At 37.8% G+C, this 19,688-nt stretch overlaps 1 protein-coding gene across 3 annotated transcripts in view; it reads right to left on the bottom strand.

The window, feature by feature from the left end:
• The window catches only part of AFG1L (AFG1 like ATPase), a 70,707-nt gene that overhangs the window by 15,270 nt on the left and 35,749 nt on the right, over nt 1-19,688 (bottom strand). For all 3 annotated transcript variants that reach the window (XM_027895469.1, XM_027895478.1, XM_027895486.1), the window contains 3 exons: nt 5,529-5,611; nt 2,121-2,191; nt 1,764-1,864 (listed from right to left, as the gene is read on the bottom strand). In XM_027895469.1, the coding sequence (XP_027751270.1) occupies nt 1,764-1,864; nt 2,121-2,191; nt 5,529-5,611 (255 nt within the window). The remainder of the gene's footprint in view (nt 1-1,763; nt 1,865-2,120; nt 2,192-5,528; nt 5,612-19,688) is intronic.

Here is a 19,688-nt window from a genome sequence, read left to right as displayed (position 1 = left end):
TTCATGGTTTGACAGCTGAATTCTGAATTTTTCTTTTGCCTTTTAGGAGATTTCAATGGCAATAGGGTGGGCAAACAGAGCAATGGGGCAGGCAAGATCCTAAATGCAGCTTATATAAAGGAGAATTTTCTACTGTTGCTATGAATCACTACAAAAGTTCCAATCAAGAAAAAAAATCATACTGGAGGCAACTGAAGCCTCCAAATTTAATGGACAATTCCAAGTTCATGACTATCCTGCTCTACCTATAAAAGGAGCACAGTGATACCCCCTAACAAACAGATTAATGTAATATTTATGAAGGTACATCAGTGAACTGAAGAGAAAAATCATGGCACAATAAATAACTGTATATAACAATTAAAGGTAGAAACAAATGGAGGCATACACGAATAAAATAAGTGATGACTGAGAAAGCTGTTACAGAAAAACATTTATTGTCTGCCACGTTGTTTTGGTTTTAAGCATGTGGTTGTGCTGTTAGAGACTGCCATAGCACATACGCAGAAGGCATCTAAATCAAGACAGCATGACTTCCTAAGTCCTGGGCAATCTGTGTTAACACAGTACTGTTAAACAATGTTTAACATTTCATAAGGATTCTCTTTACTTGTTCTGAGTGCAAGCCGAGCCCCTCAGCTCCATTATGCCATGAATCCCATGTAATTCTTGAAGAGGATCAGAACCTTCGGACCCGAAGTAGTGGCCATTGACATGTGAGCTATCGGAACACTTCTATTTGGAAGCAACTTACCATCCGATATAAGTACATAAGGCATTTACTGGACTAAAGGATTTTAAAACTACCTGCTGACAGCATCGCTTCTTGATATTTTAAGAGGCACAAGGGAGAAAAAGTCTCACAACTTCTAGTGAAAAGCAAGCTGTTCTACCCATGACATACCTCCATTCTTACAAATGGCTAACTGGTTTTGTCTGAAACTGAAAACCAACAGTCTAAAACCTACAGTCTGAAACTTAACCAGTGAAATTTCTGTCCAAATAGTTATCAACTTAGTAGCTACAAGGAAGTGAAAGCATAATGTTAATCACCAAAAGACTAGTCAGAATTCTGAATCAAAATGCCATCAGCCCAGTTTAGGGTTGTGGTTGCTTAACAATAACTTTATACATCAGTAGAGAGGTCACTAAGTACAGTGAAACTCCTAGGGAACTGTGTTCCAACCCACTGGGAGCCACACAAATAGACCTTTCCAGGAATCTCATCCCATACGTTTAAGCAGAGAATTTGGCAGTATTTACCAAAATCTGGCATATTTTGAGAAGTCCTGGGACTGAACACATAGTTGAAACTAAGGCATGCAATAGCAGTGTTACTGTAGTGGTGCCAGGATCACTACTCATTTGCTTGAGCATCAACTTAAACCCCAGGTTTTAAAAATTGCATTTGAATGCTATTTAATACAGATATGTTATGATCACTAATATACCAACAACGTTAGTCCAGGCAAATACTGTAGTAGGATCTTTGAAGACAATCTGTGATACACCTAAGAGTGAACTTACCATATCATTAAAAAGAAAATTATTATTGTTCTTTTGCCAAGGGTGGGATTTTTTTGTCCTGCTAAATTCAAAATCTTTCTGCCAAATTAAAAAAAAAAAAAATAAAAAATTTAGTTTGACTTGGAAAACAGTGAATTTGTGTGTTTTGGATTCCTTTTTTTTCTTTTTTTTTTTTTTTTTTTTTAAACTGCGAAAAGTCTGAGCATTAACTGATCTAGATTGGACTGGGTACTTACTCTGTCGCACAGCTCTTCAAACGTGAAGTCTGCAATGGTTCCACACGCTTTATTCAGCCTCAGCTCTCTGCCTTGCACTTTTAGAATCCTTGGTCTAGTTACTATGGGAACATGAACAAAGACTCAATCTTCTCTGGATAATTACTATAAAATTCATCTCTTACAGATAGGAAATGCATAGCTTCATGAATAATAGCACATGATTCAACACATAAATTAGACAAAATGCTGATACAATGACTGCCACTTGAGTGTGGCATCAACCCATATACAGCAATGGAACTTATTAATTGGTCAGTGGAGATTGGGCATTGTGTTCTAAATGTATTCTCTTTCAAGAGAAATTAACTTACGTACAATCATTTTGTTTCTGAGCCAGCTCATCAAACAACTTATCCATGACAGCCTCCACATCAGCTTCACTTGTGCTACAGTGAAAAGAATAATAGAATATGAAATTAATAACACTTGAAGCCAACATCAAACAGCTGCCTGAGCCTGCTTAGCTTTTTGCCCATAAGAAAAGGGAACAGGATGTTATGCTCTAAACACAAACATTACATTTAGAATACACTCAAAAGTAGAGAATATTAACTCTCAGGTAGATGATTCTGCCTTATTTGCATACACTGAAAGACTTCTGTGTTTTGAGCTGTTTCCAGTAATGAGGCAATACAGACAGAGCAGATCCATTAACACTATGTGTACACAATGAGAAAAAAGGCTTCTGGCTCTATCTTGCATGCAAAATAAGAGCAAAGAGACAAGGCAAGGCAGTCAAGCACCTAAAGAAGTATTCTTTGAAATTTCTGAAAGGGGACTTTGTGAAATTAAATGCTGAAGCAGCTTTTTCTTTTTTTGGGGGGGTCAGGGGAGGGGTCAAGTCAACCGATTGTATTGATCTAAAAATTTGCAAAATTAAACTGTGAAATTAAAAATAACAGTATAATTTCTTCAATAGTAATTTTATCATTTCCCCTCCCCCCCCCAAATTCTGCCCCAAGACAGATGGTGAAAATGCAAAATACCTGTGCTGAGGCTGAAGTTAAGTTTATATTCATCTTCTGGTTGACACAAGAATTATAACTCAGTCCAATCAGAGAATTTTTTTTAACACTGAATGGGTTAGAGGGTGAATCTTTCCATGTTTCACTCTTAGAGATGGATAGATACAGCCAGATAGATCATATTTCTGGCTAAGAATAGTAAATTAATGCTACTGTAGACAGCAAACTAGAACTAGAATATATAAAACTTCATTGAAATTTGTACAGTCTCTTTTGGTGTGGAAGGTCTATTGCTTCCTACAGTTCTAGACAAGAAGATCAGCAAGTGACACAATTACTCTCCTTATTAGGCCTTAAGCACTCTACTAACAGCAGAACTGAAGTAACTACTTTTTAGCTCAAGATTAACAATAACAAACCTTGTAGATACAAAGAAGTTGGGGGAAAAAAACCCCACAAACATCTGTAAATGCAGAACACTTTAAAAAAACATTTCTGACTAGTAGATGACATAAAATTCTACAAGTTTCCCTCAACATTGATATTTTCATGCTGCTTTCCTCTGACAAAGTGACAAATGAAAATGAACAGACAAAACCAGGAAAAAGGCCATAGAAGGGGGGAAAGAGTGTATATATCTCTATCAGAGAGCATGTGCATACACGTGCATATCATTATCAAAAAGTTCGATGGAAAGGCTGCAACAAGGAACAGCCGAGTATGATGCCAAGGTGGAGTGTTGCACCTAATTGCCAAGAAAGTTCGTTTTGCAAACAGACACCTGAGACTGAGATCAGTGAAGTGGCTTTGATCAGGCATCTTGCAATTGTGTTGTACTGATGGCTCTCAGATGAGTATGAAACAGCTTTAAGCAACTCTCAGTTGCATATTTTAAATGAAGACAAGACTACACAAAATATGAAGCATCAAGGGGGTTCTTAACAAAATGTGACAATGATATTATGACCCTTAATAGAGGAATGAAAACACGTTAGACAAGAACATTTTCTTTTGGGGGCAAGACTGTTAATTAAATTTCAAAGATCTGTAGCAAAATACTGTATAGTACCTAATTTTAACCAAACAGAAAAAAAGAATCCCCACATACTAAGCTAGTTCTGCAGTGTTGAAAGCTCCAATAAACAAGTCTGAACAGAAGAAAGAATGAGATTCCCTCAGAAAAAGAAAGGATGATGAAATAAGTATCTTATTCCATTGGCAGCTACAGGATTTTTCAAATTGTTTTGTTCCCCTCACTGCTCCCTAATGATTTACACACCAAATTCTGAAGGTAACCTACATCCTTTCAATAAGAGAATACAAGACAAACATCGCCAGTCTCTACCATTCACTTGATCACAAGTTTTACGGCAGATCGCCATGAAATATATTTCAGCTGAGTACTACTCCTGCGACTTGTTTGTAATTCTTCTCCACTGAGAGCTGATGCCACAGGCCTATTACCTGCTAAAAACCACCAGTGTGCTCTTGCTTTCTTCAGAGCATGGGCAGTGAGAAAAGAATACAGCAGGTGCTCTCCACAATTGTCAGACAAAGTCACAGAGTGCAGCAGGCACAGGAAGCAGTGCCGTGAGCAGGGGCAGCGGCGATCCGAACAAGAGCCACGATGAGGAACACCGAGACATCAGTGGTGGCTTCAAAATGTACTTCTAAAGCAGACATCGCAAAGCTTAAAGAAAGTGGAGCCAGACAAGAATATGGAACAAGAGCTACTTTTCCTGAGTTCATACAGTCACAGTTTGTTTGAGGATACAGAACCTGCACTGGACGTGTTTTCCATACATAAAATTCTGTCATTTCCTTCCAGAAGCAGAAAGAGTTACCTCTTGTAACTCTGCTAAGCGTTATTCCTCCTTCCTAAAACAACTGTCATGTCCAACTTTATTATAAAGTGACATGGACATACTTGGTTTCAAATACCTATCACAGTGATAAAAATACCACACCTTTCTTAATGGAAGCATGATCAATATTATATGCTGGATTGAAACATGAAATAGTTATAAATCTCATACTAAGCAGTCTGCTTATCTCATACCAAGTTGTCTGCTTTGTTCAGGTTGTCACTGATCAAATAATAATACTACAAGAGCAAATACAAGACAGAAAAATGTTTGTATTGCAAAGGTATTTTTACAAAAAAAAGAGAGAATGTTCCTATTAGGCAGATTTACGCTGCAACCATAACTATGAATATACTTTAAAATTTATTTATTTGCAAATATAAAGAGCTACAGAAATTTTGTCATGACAAACAGAAACAATCTGTCAAAACAGGAGGGTGTTGGGTTTTTTCATCCACAGCACTTGAAACACCCAAAATTAAATGAATCCTTGCCATTGGATTTCTATAAATACTTAATTACTTAAATACAATAAGGATGTTCTTCTATTATAAGAGAATTGTGCAATCTCTCACAAGAGGATATTCATTACTTTCTAACCATCTGTCACTTCAGTTCTCCAAACACCACACCTCCCCAAAAAATCTAATTAGTTTTTATTCAGTCACACATTATAAATGATGCTAGTGTGGATACTGAAAATGTAGTTTAATGAAGTTAATATCAAGGCATAATGGAAGGCGGTTTGCTGAACAAAATGGACCAGAAGGCAAAAAAAGGAAAAGTCACACCCTGCTAATTCTACTATACATTTTTCATTTCCCATTGACTAGGAAACTGTTGGCTAATAAGAAGGAAAAAGAGAGCAAATACAATATCATAGATAAACTTACAGGTAGTAAAGTTTTCCAGCAGCTGGAAGCACTCGTTTCCTGTAGTCTATTCCAGAATCAAGCTGGACTGTGTTGCAGTATTTCTACAGAGACAAAAAAAAAAAAAAATGAAAAGCATAGCTTTCCTCAAGCCAAAGCTGTATTTACTATTGTCTGTGTTCGAGAGAAGACACACTGCTGTGATAAACCATCAGCATGAATATCATCTGTGAAACAGAAATTCAAGATCAGAAAATTGAAGTCTCCTTTGCAGTTATCAAAGCAAAGAAATAACCTGGAAATCGTTCACATATTCAAAAAAAAAAAAAGTAACTATTTTCAAAAGTCCATCAGCTAGAAAATTAATATAGATTAGAAGCACATGAAATGAGGGTGAATATTATTTGTTCTCTCTGGATAGTGCTTTGTTGGGGCAGTGTGCAAAAACAATGTTTCTAAATTAAAGTATATACATTTAGGAAAACAAAACTAGTAGCATTAAGAGTTTAACAGACTACAAACAAATTCTAGCAACAAATGAAACCACTTCTATTTTATAAGCTAAAAATAATGTTACCTTTTCCTCTTACTAATAAGATTAAAAATTTTGTAAATGTGACATCAAATATATGAACCACACCAGTCTTACTGTAAAACAGACCAAAGCAAAAAGGGGAATAAACAAAGCTCTATAACAAAAAGATTTTGTTTCATTTTTGCAATATCTGCATTGACTCAGAAAAGCATCTCTTTTGTTCCTCTTTAAACAACCTGTAAGATTACAAATGTGATACAGATGTCTTAAGTAGTCACAATTAATTGCTTCTGTTAAAAACCTCAAACCCAGCTGTACTAAAGGGTGCTTTTTTTGATTCAAGGCCTGAGGCTGAGAGCAAAATTCTCACTAATATCAGTGGAATCAAGATTTTACACCCTCTGGCAAAGGGAATAACTCTGCTTATGTGTTATGGCTACTGCCAACATACACAACTTCTGTGTGTTGCATAGCTAGAAGTGAAAGAAGCTACAGAAGAAAGGGAGGAAAAGTTTTAATATTTTAGAAAAACATAACTCTATCAACAATTCAATTAAGGCAATTAAACTTTTTTGTAATGTAATTCAATGCCACTAAAAGTCTTTGGATTGCTAGAATGCACTAAATCACTCTGCTTCTCTGCTGCACTATGAACTATTAGTTTATCTTTAATAGTCTTGTTAAGCATTTCATATTCTGTGTGTCAAACTTTTCAAAGCCTCCTTGAGGCCATTCAAATAACAAAATTGGAAATGTCAAACCTCATTTAAAGCAACTACATTGCAGGGAAAAAATTTAGAAGAACTATCATCAGTGATTTTAAGGAACAATGGTCCTTTTGAACAAATGCGTTGCACAGGACATTGCGGGAGTGACTGTGATGACTCATTGCACTAATTTTTTGCCCTTAGCGCTATACCAATTTTAAACCTCCTCCTTCTCTGCACAGACACACAGCTGAAGAAAGAAGGTGAAAAAAAATCATCCTGAAAGCACTCAATCCCAGGAAAATCCACGTATCTTTAATTCCAGTAAGTGAAAAAGCCATGCTAATCAAATCGTTATCTTGGACTAAGGCTACTGCAGACACAATAGCGTTGGTGCTACAATATTATTATAATCTATTCCCTTTCTTTTCGTGAGAGCTCACAAAGAAGGAGAATAACAGAGCAGAAGAAAAAAGTTTCAGAGGCATGTAATAATATGCACAAGGGAGGGAGGCTGTTTAAGCTTTTCTTCAGCATCAGTCTGGCAGCCAAGGCTAGAAGGAAGATTACTGAAATTTCAGAGCAAAGCTGGTGCACTTGGCTTTTATGTGCCAGTATCTTTCCACCTAATGTTTTATTTTTCCAAAGTAGAAGATTAGCTTAAGTACTATTTTCTTTATGCTAGTAGGGGAAAAAAAAAAATGCAGATTACTGCTACAGCTTTGGGGACTCTGAGATTACTTAGATTAACTTTAGATACTCGGGTATTTAGTAATGCTGTTCATAATTTTGGGGGTTTACTCCTGGAAACAAGAGATCGTTGATCTTGCGTTAATTCAGCCTCATCTCTGGCCTTTCAAGATGGATTTACAAACTCTACTGCTCCCCCAGTGTGTTGTGTTGCACGCAGTGAAGAACAAACACAGAACTACGTATAGTTTAGAGTATTCCGTAGTTATGGTAGGGTTGAAAGAAATAAAAAGTACACCTGAACACTGCAGCTCATGTAAATTTGTTGCCCTGATATTTACACTGGTGCTTGTGGCTCAACTGCTAATGAGTGCTGAGTGGGGCAGGAGTTCTGGGTACTCAAATACAGACTGGTACTGGGCTATATTATGCAGGTCATTGCAACTTGACGAAATAGAAATCAACACGCAGTGCTACATTATTTTAGTCCACTTGTGTTCCACTTACAAACTTGTCACTCCTTAAATTCACAGACAGCCTTTTATGACTCCAGGATTTAACATTACAGTGAATGAGTTTTGGAGTTATGAACTGTAGATGTAAATACTACCAATACAGCTACAAAGAAGATTAATTTTTCTGTCTTCCTTCCCTTTTTCTTCAAAGTAATTAGTATTATCACTATTCAAGAAAAATCACTATCATTAGTGACACTAGTCAAGAAGAGCTTGTATATTCAAAAGCTTATTTATGTTTTTTGGCCTTTTTAAAGCTACAAACAGTTGCCTAACCTAAAGATATTTCTCCTCCCTATAAATCTTGCTTGTTTGTCTGCCGTGATGCACTACTATTGATCCTAATATGATATAACATTATACAGTTTATTTCAAAAATATCTACTAGATATTCTGGGCCATAGGACCTTTTCGCCAGAAATGCAATAGCAGAATCCTGTTTGGAGATCTATAAAATAAAGTTAATACAGTCCTACTAATTTTTTGCTTCCTTAGGAGGCAAGAGTTAACCAAACCATAAATAAATAAAATGGAAAACCAGAATTCCGAGGTACAGCATTTTGCGTCATACACAATATAAGCATAGAAGCAGGGGGCAGCTAACAGGAACAGTGAAATGCTTAGTCCTTTTTAAAACATTTGGCATTTTAATCTCCCACTCCTTATATGTTCCTAATTAATTTATGGTTTTATCTTCAGATTGATGCTCAGCTCACCCACACCTATTCTTTTAGACACTGTATAAATACACATGAAATGAACAGCTCCTGCTATTAAACCCAAACATCATAATCTGCATCACAACATGCTCTCAGAAAACACTGCTTTAAAACATGAATCCTGCTGTTAGATTATAAGTTTTGCAAGGTAGGAACAACCTTCTTTTATGTGGATATATGACAAATAGAGATCCATAGGTGCTAATGCAAAATAATGTAACCAAAAAAAAAATCACACAGAAGTGGGCAATACTATTTACACAAATCGAGCCACACATCGTAGAGGAGAGAAAAGTAGTGACAGCAGTAGCAGTAAACCAAAAGGCAGCAACGGGAGGACTGCTTGCACTGCCAGATGATAACAACAGTATCCCTCCTCTAAGTTAAGAATGTCTCAGTGCAGATGGTTCTAAAGGAGGATTCAGCACATGGTCACCTTTACTCAGTCAGAAAGGTCACAAAGAAGCTTTGCGCGGAGCAGAGATCCAAAAGTTTTTCCTTTAGAGTTTTCCTTTGTAGACAAGAGTACCCACAATGGTTTTCTGTTTCTGCACACATTAACATTCACTTATCTGCTTCCCAGAAAGGCAGAGGACAAAATGTTCATCTCTGTATATTATTCTTTTAAGATACAAGCTTTCAGTGTTAAAAAGACAGCATATAATCACAATGTGTAACAGAAGAAAATAAGACACCAAAATATTGTATACGTCCAAGCCAAACACTTAAAATCCTAGATTAACAAAAAGGAAAGCCAGATACACGGTTGCACAGTGTGGAAAAACAAATCCTGCTCACAAGTGCAAGAGTGCTGAACATCACAAAGTGATTATCCCCATGCATCTTTTCTCCCCTTCACAGGTGTTAACAGTATTATTCTCCTGCATCACAGAACTAAACAGTCAATACTACAATTTAAAAACCTGCAAGTTTAGGGAGGAGGGGAAAGATAAGCTTCTCTACTTTTTGTCCTTCTTCTTCTCTTTACAGCAAGGCAAAAAAAACCCCAAACAATACTACATACAAAAGTTCCAGTTTCTCTCTTCATCTCTGGACTACCTCATCCAGCACTGGACTGATTAAATCCTACAGATGTGATTGCATCCTCACACTCACTAATCACCACGGAATTCTAATCAACAGCCACAGAACTAACTGGAGTGCTCAGATTGTCAGCACTTAATTGTCAAAACCACGACTGTAACTATTGGTTTCCATTTGTTGGAAGATGGAGTTTTAAGATTTCCAATTTCATTTACTTGAGCTAAACTTCTTTTGAAATAAATACTTAATACTGAAGCTACAGTCAGTCAAAGAGAACCACCCACAGTTTCCAACAGATTTTCTATTCTACTGAGATATTTAAAAGTCTGATTTACTCTATTCAATTAAAATGCATAAAATTAATTAGTCATACAACTTATTTTGAAGTCATTTATGTATTTATGGATACAAAGAACAAATACAATTACAGAATTGAAAACGCGATGAGTAAGTTAAAAATACAGTTGTGAGCATGCACTTATTTTCACTGAAGTGGCATAAACTTTGTACTCCAGATGGAAAAAAAAATTATAAAGCCTCAAGGCTCAATTCAAGACACAACACCAAAAACAACAATCTTCAGATAGAATAGATAAAATCAGACTGTCAATAGACTACTGTAGAAAGTATTAAATACAGATTAATATAAATACATTTTTCTTCCTGTGAGTACCTCTAATATTCCTTTGTTGCTGCAATGAAGAATGGTAGCTACTAAAATGTTCAACTGCTCAAGAAAATAAAGTACTCGACATGATAGATCATTAAGAAGAGGAACAAAGGTTTCAGAAAATTTAAAAAGGCCGTCAAAGTTAACTGGATAACCTGCAAGTTCTCAAGACGTGTGTTTCCCATGTGTCACAAAAAGCCCTGAAATGTCAATAGATAGCCTTGTGGTCCACATTAAACACTGTACTAAATATCACGTGCCCCTGTGAGCTCAAATATTGTGATCAGCTAAACAACCTTGATAATGCAGGTGAGTAGATATTTCTTAAGCTTATTGAAAATCATTGTAAGTCAACCCAATTATTATCCTCTGCTCTGAACTGTAACACCACTAGAAAAAAGAACACTGAAAAAACAACATACAAATCATCCTGTTGGACCACAAGAACAGGCAAACTAATCACCACAGAATCCTTATCAACAGCCAAAGAACTAACTGGAGTGCTCAGATTGTCAGCACTTAACCGTCAAAAACACCTATCTGAGGACCTCCAGCGAAGGTGTAGGGGAACAGAGACGCTAGAGTGCTTCACTTTGGGATGATCATTACCTTAATTCCCACACCTGCTGAGTTGCTGCAGCCTTTCACACCTGTGTCAAACCAGACACCTGCAAATGCAGCAGCAGTGCTGCATCTGCACTATCAAATAGGCTTTCCATATGAGGAAAGAAGAGTATAGTTCAATCCTCACACATGCAAAGCTGCACAATTAATACTCTTGGCCTCTGTGTAGTTCTGAACAAGCACATTAGGACAACTACTACTAGAAACCAAGCCATGCCTATCTAAGAAGTGCAACTTCCAGCTACTCTTTTTGAGCAAAAGGAATCATAATTTTTATGTAGGCCTCATCCTCCCTTTTCAAGTGCATCCTCTGATTTGGTGTCCATTAACAATACACAGGATCACTAATATTCCTTTCCCCCAGAAATCAGAAAAATAATGAGATTGTTCTTTTGCAGTCATTCTTCTCATACATTTACTTCTCATACATTCTACTCATACATCCAGCTTAAGAGAGAAAAGCTCTCTCGCATCACACAACACATAGACACGTGATGAGAGCACGCCAGCCAACAACAGAGGAAGAGTTCCTCAGGTAAACAAAGCTCACTAGACTTTAACATTTTTATTTTTCATTATTTGACTCCATGTACTGTTACATTAGCAACAATAACATTATTCTTCTTTCTCAAAATTCTTCCTTAAATGAATTCAAGAAAAAGTTTCCCCATCCAAAGGATACCATTACAAACTGGCATTTTCCATAACTGTGGTAGAATAAGACTTGTCATGAGCATGCATGGTACACAACTTGGATGTAGAACTAGTGGAGAAGAGATACTAAAGTTTTGCAGACACACAAAACTGGGAGGAGCTGTTGACTCTCTTGAAGGCAGGGAGGCCCTGCAGAGAAACCTCAACAAATCAGAGGACTGGGCATTGACTGATCTCTGTTCAACAAGGGAAAGTGCCTGATTCTGCACCTGGGGTGGGGCAATCCTGGATGCACAGATTAGGGAATGAGATGCTGGAAAACAGTGCTGCGGAAAGGGACCTGGAGGTCCTGGTCACCGGCAAGTTGAATGTGAGTCAGCAGTGCCCTGGCAGCCAGGAGGGCCAACCACCTGTGCAGGGCTAAGGGTTGGACTCGATAATCCTTGTGGGTCCCTTCCAACTTAGCATATTCTGCAATTCCCTGATTTTGCGGTACAGGTGTAGGACCTTCCAGGGGCTGCTTCTTTTATCCTTTTGTCCTGGACTTATTTATTTTTGGTGTGGTTGTTTGGGTTTTTTTGTTTGTTTGTTTGTTTTGGTCGTTTGGGTTTGTTGTTTTTTTTTTTTTTAAAAAGTAACCAAGTTTCTTACTTTCCCAGCTTTCTGCTACACCACTCCACAGGAATGAGAGATGTACTCAGGGGGAGGGGAAAGGAGAAAGAGAATCATCAGATATTTGGTGGTGGATAAAAACTTGGTCCAAGCATTGTTGGGTGTGCACATAGTTTTTGTCTCCTTGTTCGGATGTTGTTGAAACAGTAGACTTTAAAGAAAATGTCAATGAATCCTCACAAGCACTATACATGACCTCTGGGGTAATTAGCAATCATTCAAAAGCAACAAGACTAAAGTGTTCTATTCTTTATTACTGTCAGCTCTTGTCTTGATCAGCATTTTAATAAAGATGGTTCATTTCTAAGACAGTTTCATGAATCAGTCATAATTACATTCTGACACGCAGTGAATAGTAAAGCAAAACTAAATATCACTTCATCAACCTTTCTAACCTTTATGCAAGTATTAACTGTAAATAATTTTTACACAATCTTACAACAAAAAATCCGCACATTTCTTAGCTTTGTACATAATCTACCCTAACTGAATTTCCTGTGACCTATACCTGAAAAAAAACCACAACCAAACCCTACAATCAGGAATAATTACTTAGTTTTGCATGATTTTCAGGTATCGCCTTTCACAGATCAAATGAACTTTAAGGAGAAAAGGCTATTTGTTCTGCAAAACAGTGCAATGCTTTAAGGGGTTAACTAAATTTATTTACAGTCCTTTTTCCCTTATATTCTTCTGCAATAATGAAATATGGGATATTGCTAAAATAGCCTTAGACATATCATGCTTAATCCCAACTGTAAACACTGTAACAAAACAAAATGAAAAAAAAAAAAAAAACCACGCAAAGAAATTTTGAGGAAAACTTTCTAAATATCATTCAAGAATCTTGTAAAATATGAAGGAAACATCACGGTCAATTTGATTATGGATGACAAACATTTTATTTGTGAATTATTTTTCAGTGGACCTAGAGCACAGAGATCTGGGAAAAGAAATACTGCCAAATATAATTTTTTCAATGAATCTTTTTCTTACACTTGGGACGAGAACTTTTAGACTTTAAACTGAAGAGCTTAGCAAAAATAACTTGAGAGGCAAAATTCATTCAGTGGAAGTTGCACAAGTTTACATTACAGCCTTCAAACTTTAACAACTAAGAAACCCCACTATTCTTGCTACCACAAAGAACATATGATCTATTGTACAACTTCTCAATAACTTATTTTAATGTCTAGCTACAAATCAGCTACCCCCTAAGAAGAGGAAAAATAGACAATTAACTTGTAAAATAATGGTGCATGAATAAAAACAGAGACTCTTAAAATGTACTGTTCTGTGAATAGTATTTCAGATATTCAGACAAAAGTGAAAGCACTCAGAAGGTACAGATGTGGCTGTGCCGGCTCGGAGACAAGTAGCCTCTCCTTTTTCCAGCCAGGGAGCAGAAGAATGGCAGAGTAAACCTCCATGCAATAAAAATTACACTGAACAGCTCTCCCCATTTCACATCACTTAGGAAAAAATCTTCCATGCATAATAACTATAAATCTAAAAAATAAATTAAAAAACAAAAACAAAAACGGCCAAACCTGCAAACCACAAATCATTGTATAACACCCACTTTTGCTAAAGAATCAATAACGACTGTAACTTTCAATCTCCTAATAAGTAAGCTGTGGCATTCTGTGAAAAACAAACGCCAAGAGTTCACACTGAATTTATAACATGATGTTTCGTAAGCTAAGGGTCAAATCACCCTTAATACATGTACTTCATTGGAATTATACCCTGGACGAAGTTATTTGTCTAGATTTCTTTTATGCTGTTGTTTTTCTTTTTAACATTTGATTTGTATTTCTTTTCCCAGTATTAGCCTTTGCTCCTGCCAGAACTGTTGGCAGGCAGGAAAAAAAAAAAAAAAAAAAAAAAAAAAAAAAAAAAAAAAAAAAAAAAAAAAAAAAAAAAAAAAAAAAAAAAAAAAAAAAAAAAAAAAAAAAAAAAAAAAAAAAAAAAAAAAAAAGCGATTAAGGTCTAAACAAAAGCTAAAGATGGCTTACGCTTAGCTCTGATGAGGTCCACTACCTCATTACCAACAACTGAAAACTTCTGATGCATTTTGTTTCAAGGGAATCCAAAAGTCCTTGCTGTAAAGCAGGCTGGGGGGTGCAGGGTCCATTCACTCATTCTGTATCACAACCATTATGTAAGAAGTATAAAACACTGCCTTTATGCTGCCAAACCACAATGACTCTTCTTACATCAAAGCGTTTTCACCACTAGGGTTTTTTTTCCTCTGAAATTTATTCAAGCCAAGGGCAGGGAGACAACAATTCATACACGCTAATTACACCTAATTATCTATTCCTTTTTTTTTCCCCCCCTTTCCACCAGCTTCGGCCAGTGTTATTTGCTATCTGGGTTTCTCACAACCTCCCCTTGCCCTGTCCATCCAACTCAACAGTAAAGTCTTTGAAGAAAACAGTTCTGGCTTCTTAGAATTTTAACAATATAAGGTTGAACTCAAATTAAATTATTCTATTATTAGTTTTGACACATTTATGTGTTAAATATGAAGGCCTCGTTAATTTGGCAAATTCCTCACATCTCTTCACGACTAGAATTGTTGGTAACACCCTCTCTTGTAGGAGCTTCTCCTCATGCTTTCTTTTCATGATCTAAATGAAATGTTTATTGGATTAAAGTTCTTCTCTGCAGACCTCCACGGTGGCCTGTGACAAAGAGCTTAAAAGCTTTATTAATTGGCTCGGGCTTTTTGGGGGGAGGCAGGACCTCATTTCACATTACATCACAAGCAAACAGAGCTGCCACGTGTAATTAGACTAATTTATCCTGATATAGCAGGAATCAACTATTCCATACCTATGATATGCTTTGATTTACTTATTTTAATCAAAGAGTAAACAAACAAAGCAAGAGCTCAGGAAATCCTAACAATTAATGGGAGGGAGAAGGCAGGAAGCCTGGCCCAGAGCTACATTAGCAACCATTTTATCCTAAGATAAATTTCGATCTGCATCTAACTAAATTGTGTAGGAGCAAGTGTGTAAGACAGACGCAGAAGGTAAACAAACTGAACATTCATCTTTCAACAATACAATAAAGCAACAGGTACATAATAAAATATTGTAACATTTAAGTGCTCTAAACTACAGAATTCAAATAAATCTTGTGTTTCAATGTAACACATACACACAGAGCGACTTAGAAGGTTGAATGCAGAAAGGATCGGTAACTTCTAATCTGACACCCTGCTTTCTATATACAACATTTTTTTAGTTGATAGTCTCACAAATTTGTCCAACACAAATTACCTAGAAATTATACTGATGTTTGGCACAGAAATACTTGCAGTCATGCTATATTTCCTATTTTTATTTTTTTCTGTGTTTAATTAGGTACACTTCACAAAAGACGAGTACTTCTATTACTTGCAGAGAGAGAGAACAAGAACAAATGCTCCTTCTACTTAGGAGTTTGCTTGGTTACATACTAAGAAGGGAAACAAAAGGCCCAACATCTTCAGTAATGAAAAAGTCAATTGATAGGCGAAGCCATCACAATATCAAAGGCCTAATCCCTGCAATTCTGACTCAGGTGACAGTTCACAGGGGTCAGAGTGGCTGACACTGACCTCAAAAGCAGGTTTTAACTATTCAACATACTGAAAGCTGCGGGGCTATCACACCATTAGACTGGAACAAACTGACAAATCAATTTCATCAAGGAGATGACTTTTTTTGGGAGGGGGGCGAGGGGGGAGGCAGATCCGCCACTCAACAAATGCCTGCATTTCTCACACAGGTGGTTGGACAAAAGCTGACTGCACCATCAAAGACATTTTATATCTACCAAATGCCTTTGTACAAAACTAACTCCCACCATTTTCTTAGGGACAGCTCTAAATGTTTTTTAAACAAGTATTTTTCACATATTCAAACTAAGTTATTGAAAAGTGAAAAAGCTTTCAAGTTCCTCAATTTCTTGCTTTCTGAGAAAATGTATATTTCACTAAAAACCACAGTAATAATCATTAACCAGTTTCATGGAAGCAGCATATAAAAATACATTGCTTTCTATTTGAGTGCACAATGCTTATTGTTAAGAGTCATTTTAACCAAATACTGTTAAAATAAATAACTATTTGGTCCCTGATAGCAGAAGGGGGGAAAAAAAGGTCACTACAGGAAGCTGACAGGGCTTTCATGTCCTACTGACAGTAAATTTCTGGCTGATTCCTTCTCTTAAAGCAAAATGCAGGTAGCCAAAGCCAAACATTTTATTTTAAAATTGTACCTTTTAAAAGTGTACTCAGACTATGAAAGGCCCTAAAACTTTCTGACTTTCAGTTAGAATTTAGTGCAGTGCAGGTCTATTGCATGAAGAAAAACTGACAAAATGCAGAAGTTACATACTTGGTATTTCAACACAGCTTGACATTTTTAAACTTCAGGCTACACTTCCAGGAAACCTTTGGAAACTCAAGAACTGCTCACTGAAGTTAAAGACTCCATGTAACAAATTTGAGGAGCTTTCCTTCCTGAATTTCTAGAGAATGAAACATTGAACTAGTCACTGAATTAGAATTAGGATTCCAGAACAGTTAAGGGTTGATGTAAATGTCTTCATTAAACTTCTGCAAAAATTAAAATGTTGTCAAAATTACTGGCAAACCAGTAAATTAAAGAACTTTTTTTTTTCTTTTTTTTTTTCAAGAGCCTCACACATCATATTTTACATCAAATTGTTAAAGATTAGTGGAATGTTGATCTGCTAGAGGGTAGGAAGGCTCTGCAGAGGGATCTGGACAGGCTGGACTCATGGGCCAAGGCCAACTGTAAGAGGTTCAACAAGGCCAAGTGTTGGGTCCTGCCCTAGGCTCCCAACAAGCCCCTGCAGTGGCACAGGCTGGAGGAAAAGTGGCTGGAAAGCTCACCAGCAGAAAAGGACCTGGGATTAAAATTTCTTCACCAAAAGCATTTGTCAAGCATTGAAACAGGCTGCCCAAGGAAAAGGTTGAGTTACCATCCCTGGAGGAAAGTCATGTAGATGTTTCACTAAGGGACATGGTTTAGTGGTGGACTTGGCAGTGCTGGGTTAATGACTGGACTCAACAATCTTCAAGGTCTTTTCCAACCTTGAATAATTCTGTGATTCCAAGATACATATCTTTATTTATTCTGGTCACTAGTGGTGTCTCCCAGGGATCAGTGTTGGGCCCAGTTCTGTTATACATCTTTATTGATGATCTGGATGAAGGGATTGAGTGTACCATTAGTAAATTTGCAAAAGACACCAAGCTGGGGGGGAGTGTTGATCTGCCGGAAGGCAGGAGGGACTGGACAGGGTGGATAAATAGGCCAAATGCAACAATATGGGGTTCAACAAAGCCAAGTGCCGGGTCCTGCACTTTGGCCACAACAACCCCCTGCAGCGCTACAGGCTGGGCACAGAGTGGCTGGAGAACAGCCAGGCAGAAAGGGACCTGGGGGTGCTGATTGACAGGAGGCTGAACATGAGCCAGCAGTGTGCCCAGGTGGCCAAGAAGGCCAATGGCATCCCGGCCTGGATCAGGAACAGTGTGGCCAGCAGGAGCAGGGAAGTGATCCTTCCCCTGTACTCAGTGCTGGTGAGGCCACACCTTGAGTATTGTGTCCAGTTCTGGGCCTCTCAGTTCAGGAAGGATATTGAGGTGCTGGAGCAGGTCCAGAGAAGGGCAGTGAGGCTGGTGAAGAGACTGGAGCACAAATCCTGTGAGGAGAGGCTGAGGGAGCTGGGGTTATTTAGCCTGGAGAAGGGGAAGCTCAGCGCAGACCTCATCACTCTCTACAACTCCCTCAAAGGAGGTTGTAGCCAGGTGGGGGTCGGTCTCTTCTCCCAGGCAACCAGCAGTAGGACAAGAGGACACGGGCTTAAGCTGTGGTAGGGGAGGTTTAGGTTAGACATTAGGAAGAAGTTCTTTACAGAGAGTGATTGGACATTGGAATGGGCTACCAAGGGAGGTGGTGGATTCTCCATCCCTGGAGGTATTGAAGAAGAGACTGGATGTGGCACTGAGTGCCATGGTCTAGTAACCATGGTGGTCTTGGGTCAAAGGCTGGACTCCATGATCTCAGAGGTCTTTTACAACCAAGCTGATTCTGCGATTTGTAAATCACCTTTAAAACATTTAGAAAATTTATGTATTTCTTTTTGGTTAGCCTAACAAGTTTTTTGCAGTATTTATGCTCTAAGCATTTGAACAAAGTAACTGTGAGCAATGAATGTTTCTCTTTTCAAGAAATGCCTTAAAAAAAATAAAATCACATAGTAGTTCCATGCACTTTAAAATGCTCAGTAAAAGATCCTGCAAGATTAAAGCTCAATCAAAAGGGATTAAATCTAATTACAATTATAGAATTAAAAGATTTTTCTTCCTAATACTTCTTATCTCTGTAAAGCTCTATCTCCATAAAATTTCACATACTGAAGGAGCACTCTTATCTGTTCAATAAGGAATACTGTGTTCCAAAGAATTACAGCCTGTGCTGCTTTAGAAATAAACTGGAGCGAAAAATGAACCCAACTCTAGAGAGATTACAAGTCAGTTAAAATTTACTAAAAAAGATTACAATAAATCAAATGATACAGGGAAAAAATGGTTTTCACCCCCAATAAACAGATATATAACCCAGTACTCTGGGACAAGAACAGAAGGGTGTTTGTTGGCCCCTGCGCTGAGCACCACGTGGACCCCCACAGGTGTAAAGTAAAAGGAAAGGAAAACCTGGTGGTCTGGATGATGATCGCAGTTCTGTTGAAGTTCTGGTCCTCCTCTGGATCCAACAAGTGGTACCAGAATCAATCATAGAATCATAGAATAGATTGGGTTGGAAAAGACCTCCAAGATCATCAAGTCCAACCCCTGATCCAACTCCAATACTATATCATGGCACTAAGGGCCACGTCCAATCTCTTTTTAAAAACCTCCAGGGATGGTGAATCCACCACCTCTCTGGGTAGGCCATTCCAATGCCTGATTACCCTCTCTGTAAAGAATTTCTTCCTAACATCTAACCTAAACCTCCCCTGGCAGAGCTTGAGCCCATGTCCTCTTGTCCTATTGTTGGTTGCCTGGGAGAAGAGACCAACCCCCACCTGGCTATAACCTCCCTTCAGGTAGTTGAAGAGAGTGATGAGGTCACCTCTAAGCCTTCTCTTCTCCAGACTAAACAACCCCAGCTCCCTCAGCCTCTCCTCATAGGACTTGTGCTCAAGTCCCTTCACCAGCCTCGTTGCTCTTCTCTGGACCCGCTCCAGCACCTCAATGTCCTTCCTGAACTGAGGGGCCCAGAGCTGAACACAATACTCAAGGTGTGGCCTCACCAACGCA

This window comes from Empidonax traillii, unplaced genomic scaffold (assembly GCF_003031625.1).
Source record: "Empidonax traillii isolate 1590-97213 ecotype Southwest subspecies unplaced genomic scaffold, ASM303162v1 scaffold16:size2589160, whole genome shotgun sequence".
Taxonomy (NCBI): Eukaryota; Metazoa; Chordata; class Aves; order Passeriformes; family Tyrannidae; genus Empidonax; species Empidonax traillii.
The sequence above is the reverse complement of the archived record's forward strand: the minus strand, read 5'-3'. Positions and strand labels throughout refer to the sequence as shown.